Source organism: Theobroma cacao, chromosome 2, assembly GCF_053813885.1.
Source record: "Theobroma cacao isolate CCN51 chromosome 2, ASM5381388v1, whole genome shotgun sequence".
NCBI classification, from domain to species: Eukaryota; Viridiplantae; Streptophyta; class Magnoliopsida; order Malvales; family Malvaceae; genus Theobroma; species Theobroma cacao.
This window is the reverse complement of record NC_142640.1, coordinates 45,719,720-45,725,719: the sequence shown is the minus strand read 5'-3', so window position 1 is coordinate 45,725,719 and position 6,000 is coordinate 45,719,720. Positions and strand designations below refer to the sequence as shown.

General features: G+C 34.3%; 1 protein-coding gene across 1 annotated transcript; it reads right to left on the bottom strand.

Annotated features, from left to right (window-relative positions):
• Positions 1–848: 848 nt before the first annotated feature.
• Positions 849–2,216, bottom strand: LOC18609843 (cell number regulator 2-like). Its single transcript, XM_007045163.3, has 5 exons — positions 2,059–2,216; positions 1,789–1,899; positions 1,645–1,716; positions 1,330–1,548; positions 849–1,205 (listed from the first exon to the last, which is right to left on the bottom strand). The coding sequence occupies exons 2-5, from the start codon at positions 1,862–1,864 to the stop codon at positions 1,138–1,140; spliced, it is 435 nt and encodes a 144-aa protein (XP_007045225.1). The 5' UTR covers positions 1,865–1,899; positions 2,059–2,216; the 3' UTR covers positions 849–1,137.
• Positions 2,217–6,000: the final 3,784 nt, after the last annotated feature.

Here is a 6,000-nt window from a genome sequence, read left to right as displayed (position 1 = left end):
ATCTTACATTCACCAAACCTGATATTGCATATTCAATACAAGTTTTGTCTCAGTTCATGGACAAACCAACTGTTGGACATTTTCAAGCTACTATTAGGGTATTGAAATACCTAAAGAAAGCATCAAGACAGGTATATTGCTTTCTTCTGCTTCTAACATATATCTCACAGTGTACATAAATAGTGATTGGACAAGTTGTAGAAATACTAGAAGGTCTATGACAGGTTTTGCAGTATTCCTTGTTCATTATTTGATTAGTTGGAAATAAAAGAATTAGGGAGTTGTTAAAAGCTCTACTGAGGCAAAATATAGAGCTATGGCTACTGCTTGTTGTGAGGTTGTCTGGCTATTGTGTCTGTTGAAAGACTTTGATTGTAATTGTTTAGTTGCTGCAACCATGTATTGTGATAATTAGGGTGCCCTACACATCTCCAGAAATCCAACATTCCATGAATGAACCAAGCACATTGAGGTGGACTGCGACTTTATTAGAGAGAAGGTGCAAGCAAGTGTTCCATAGTATGTCTTTACCAAGGATCAAATTGCAGATATCTTCACTAAAGCTTTACAACCATCCTAATTTTATGGACTCCTCAGCACGATGAGCAATATTCTCAACATTCATGCTCATCTTGAGAGGGAGTGAAGAAGATTATTATTATGCACGTGATTGTAATGCACAATTAACTTAAGGATACTTGTGTATATACTCAACAAGGTAGTTAAGCATTTGTGTAAATAACTTAGTAATAGTAAGGTTAGTTTTGTAAATAAACAAATTAGATGCTTCACCTTTGTAGCAGGTATATCTATCTGCGTTCTTTTGTAATAGTCTTTTAACGAGAATATACAACAAATTCTCTTAGTTCTTCATTCTCAGTTTATTTTTGTTCTTCCAAATCACAAAAGTTAACAACTTCCAAAGCCACAAACTAATGTACTTTTCCTCTTGAGCGAGGCACGAATTTATTCATCCTTCAGGGGAAAAAAAAGCCACAAACAAATAGACAGATTCAGAATGACAAAGATATATGTAGGGAGATTGATGAAAATCTCTCTTAGTTGCAAACCTAAACCTTCACACGCAAGAAAACAGCACTGACAACACCCAAAATACAAGCTAGAAATTGTTCCTCACTAGCGTTTCATCCCTCCTTCCGCCACCGGGGCCTTTGTCACGCCTCTGTCAACATTAGCAGCCCATCCTAGAGACATTTTTTTAAATGAATAACACACACAGACACCCAATAATTAAAGGATATTTTTGGATTAGATATATGAAGTCATCATGAAGAGAAATCAAGGGAGGTTGTTTATTCATTTTATTACCAATTTTCATGTCGAATCCCTGGTTTCGGAGCTCGCGATACTCTTGACACAGGGCACAGTAGTGGCAGAAACAGTGAACACAATAATCATGACAAGGGCTTGCTTTCAACCCGTATTGCTCCCTGAGTTTTCTACGATAGTAGCACCCATACAATATGGAGAGAAGAGCACCAGTTAAATAATGTATTGCTACATAGAGAAGACAATTTTCACAACAAGCTGCAGAATAATAACAATAGCAATACCAAAATTAGTCATTAGATATACACAAACAAAATTAAAACCAATGAGAGGCAAATATATATTTATACTTACAGCATGATCCTTTCTTTATAATCTCTGCGTTCCTGCCAAAAGTAATACATGGGCAGAAGGTTGTCTGGCAGCCTGTTATAAAGGAGGATTTAAATCCCATGAAAGAAGAAGTGTGTTTGATTGGAAGAGAAAAAAATTACATACAGAGTGGACAATCAGAGAAGCAGTCGAAAAGACCCGTGGACCAAGGGGCTTCTCCTCTAGATTTGGAGTCTGCCATTGTCGGACGTACCCTAGCAGCAGCAACAGCTGTTTCTGTGGTCCGGTAGCAGTCAATTTTTATTTTGATTAGATTATTTTTCTATTATTTTACATAAAATTATGTTAATTGATCATATAATTAGATCATGAATGTGCATTTGAGTGAGTGTGTTAGTTTAAAAATAAAGAAATAAAAACTAAAATGGAAATAACCTTATCCTGCTATTCTGCTTGAGAGACTGCCAATATACTGTGATTAGAAACGGAAATGAAGTGGTTGTCTGGCGAGAATTAGTTGCTATTATGGTGGTATATATAGAGCCAAAAAGGAAATGCAAGTGTGAAGCGCTCCATCTCTCTTTTCATCTTTAACACCGTATTTGGTACGAGGGAACGAGACAATTGAAAAATATGATTGAATTTGCATATTTTCTTTCAACAAATTCTGTCTGATTGCGCTTTGGAGGAGTCAAGGAGGGCCGACAGCGATTGCAACTTATGCAGGGGCACGCACACTGTCCGTCTATCATTTTGGTGATGTGAAGCTCACGGAAACTTTAATTCTTGTGCAGATTTTTCTTATGCTATGATAATCTCCACTAAGTTGTGTCTCTTAACTTTACTTTGCATCCTAGCTCGCTCGTCCTACCTAGGAGCGTGATTGAAAACTATGTCACAACCATGCTTGGTGACATGCGTCCCAATGAAATGCAATTATTGTGAGCTCTACCTTTCAAATTATACCATTTTGAGCCTTCGTTGTCAGAAGATAATGAAAACGGCGAAGAGAATACGAGGGAGTGTCAGTACATTCTCATTAATGAATCAAGGGTACAAAGTATATACAGCTGCTTTCAACTAATCAAGAGGAAAGAGAAAAAAAACTAAACTAATTAATTACAATTTCAACTAACTTAATTAACATTTAAACACTCTAACAGTATACTTGAAAGGACTGTACTTTGATGCTGACTTCAAATGAAACGGTGCGTTTCTTCTCAATTGAAATGATACCTTTTATTCTTCCCTTTATGTCCAGCTTTCTGCACTTTACTTTCTTCATCAGTTTGCATTCCTGCTTCTTTTGCTTTTTTATCTGATCTCTGGACTTATTCTTCATCACATTTGCTAACATTCCCCCTCAAGAGGAAGGGTGAATGTCAAGACATTCATCTTGCATAACAACTTGTGAAACTGCCTTGGTTGTAAGGGCCTTTGTGAATAAGTTTGCATGTTGTAGCTGTGTTGAGACATGTTTTGGTTTGATCTCTTCAAGCAGTATCTTCTCTCGAATGAAATGGCAATCAATCTCTATGTGTTTTATCCTTTCATGGAACACAGGATTGTTGCTAATAGAGATTGCTAATTGATTGTCACAATGAAGCTTTATAGGTTCTTCATGTTTAATCCCAAAATTAATTTGCTAACAGACATTTTATCCATATGACTTCACAACATGTGGATGACATTTACCTATACTCTAGCTTAGTTGAGCTTTGTGCTACAACTTGTTTCTTTTTCGATTTCCAACTTATAAGAGTGTTGTTGATTTTATTACGTAAGTGTATGTATCATAACAAATAATACAATGGTAAGTAGAATGTCGAATCCCACAGAAAATTGTCTTAACTTTTGCTAAATATTAAAATTAACACAACCTAATTTTATTTAAACAACCGAATTAAAGTGATTAAATAAAAACAAAACTAAAACTAAATAATAACTTATTAAATCTAAAAGCTAATGGGTAAAACTTTACTAACGAAATTCAATTAATAAAAAGCGTAGGATTACAATATCCCTTGACACTTCATCTGAATCTTGTTTTTCTCTCTAAACTTACTTAAATAAATTGACTTGTTAACCTAGAGTCTCAATTTATTTATAAGTCTCTATCGAGGTTCTTATAAAAATATATCTCCCAATTAATTTACTATATGTCTAATGTAAATTCAATTGAAGAAAGATTCATCAAGTTTAGGCTCTAATCTTGGCTACATGTGACATATAAGTATATGTCTATCCTATATGCAAATCAAATCACTTAATCAACTAAGTGAATTTGAACACATGCAATTCCATTCATGACCTAATCTAAACTCCCTTCGTCAAGTTGTATTTAGATATCCAAATCAATCTAATTGGTGATCAAGCAATTAGAAGCATTAAACATCGAATTGGAATAAACTACTCATATTCCATTGAAAATAAGTAAAAGAGAGATAAAGTATTCAAATTATATGTTGAGTTTAATCATAATCCTAGAAAAAGTACATTAGTTCATAATATCTACTGAAAACATCATCTAAAGAAAATTAACCATCAATCTAAGTCAAAGAAAATGAAAAAAAAAAAACAAACATAGAGAGAAAACCTAAATTTGTTAGATCTCGAATCTTCTATCTTCCTTATTTTTCCTTGCTTTGTTGCTTTCTTGAAGGCTCCCATTTCTCTAAAAAAAACCTCTCAAAATGACCTCTTAAATGTCTCTCAAAAGCCTTTTTTAAATAGCCCTTAAAACCTTAATTTTATAAAAAATAAAAGAACTAAATGTCGAGATATCGGGCGAGTGTCACGGCCTCGCGCTTTCGGCTACAGTATGATGCTTTTTCTTCATTGGTGCCATGGCCTTGTGCTCTTGGCTATAGATGATGCTTTGTGCTGATTCTACCGCAGTCCATCCTCTTGTGATGTGATTATCACCTCATTCTGATTTGAACTGTGCAAAGTGATGAACATGAAAGTTGTATCCCTATCTCTTAACTTTCCAAATGGCTTAAGAATTACGTCAATTGAACTTCTGAAATGCAAGTTATGCTTGAAATACTGCATCATGTATGAGAGACACACTTAGCCATACTTGTACAATTCATCAACAATTAAGGCCTTTTCATTTAAAAATGTTCAAAACAAGAAACTAAATCAATATAGATAAACTTGAGACATTTTAACATAAATTAAACTAAAACAATGTGAATTAAATTAACTCAACATGATTTGAACTAAATTAAGAAAGGCAACTAAAACTACCGAAATCGAAACTTAAAACTCAAGAGCTTACTTATTTTAGTACCCAAAATGTGGAAAAATAACTCTATGTAATAGTATTATTAAAGAGATTCTCCAATGAAAACATAATAACCTGATGTGGACCTTCTAGTGTCAGGGCATCCTGCCCCGTCATTCTCACATTATGTTGTAATTCTCAAATCAGAGTTTGATTTCGTTAGAATGCCTTGACCTGAATTTCCCTTAAGATATTTCAGAACTTTGTGAGCTGTAGTAAGATGATCCTCTAATGGTCTATCCATACACTAAGAAAGTACTTGCATTGCATAAGATATGTTTGGCCTGGTGAAGGTTAAACACAAAAGTTTTCCAACTAATTGTCTGAACCTTGTAGGATTCTTTAATTCTTCATCTTTGCTTGCCTTAGATAGTTTGTGATTGTAGTCTATAAGGGTGCTTACTAGTTTAGCACCAAGTATCCCATACTTTTCTAGAAAATCTAAGGTATATTTCCTTTGACATACTGAGATACCCTTTGGTGATTGTGCAACTTCAAGCCTAAAGAAATATTTTACTGTTCCTAAGTCCTTTAGTTTAAACTTTGAACTTAGATATTCCTTCACATTATTTGCTACCTGTTTAGATGTACTTCCAATCAAAATATCATCTACATAAACTAGTAAGGCAATAAAGTTACCATAAGTTGTTTCCATATTAAATAGAGAGTAATCTGATAATGACTATTTGAAGTCATATTGCAAAATAGATGAGGTTAGCTTCACATTCCACTGTCTAGATGCCTGTTTCAGTCCATATAAGGATTTGTACGGCTTGCATACCAGCTTTGAATCACCTTGATCCTCCTTTTTAGTTAGATAACCCTATGGGAGATTTATGCATACTTATTCATTTAAATCCCATGTAGAAAGGCATTACACATCTAGTTGTGACAATGACCAATTATTTGCAATTGCTAAGGCCAAGAAGATTCCCACTGTTGACTACTTAGTTACTAGATTGAAGGTTTCTTGGTAGTCAAACCCTTCAACTTGGTTGTATCCCTTTGCTACCAACCTTGCTTTGTACCTTTCTGTATCTCCATTTGAATTTAGTTTCGCTTTGTATACCCACTTACATCTAATTGTA

Bases quoted from the DNA above. Each gene is read 5' to 3' on its own strand.
- LOC18609843 (XM_007045163.3), bottom strand. From the start codon at position 1,864: ATGGCAGACTCCAAATCTAGAGGAGAAGCCCCTTGGTCCACGGGTCTT. The intron at 1,717-1,788 runs GTATGTAATTTT...CCTTTATAACAG, and splicing joins CTTCTCTGATTGTCCACTCT to GCTGCCAGACAACCTTCTGC. The intron at 1,549-1,644 runs GTAAGTATAAAT...ATTATTCTGCAG, and splicing joins TATAAAGAAAGGATCATGCT to CTTGTTGTGAAAATTGTCTT.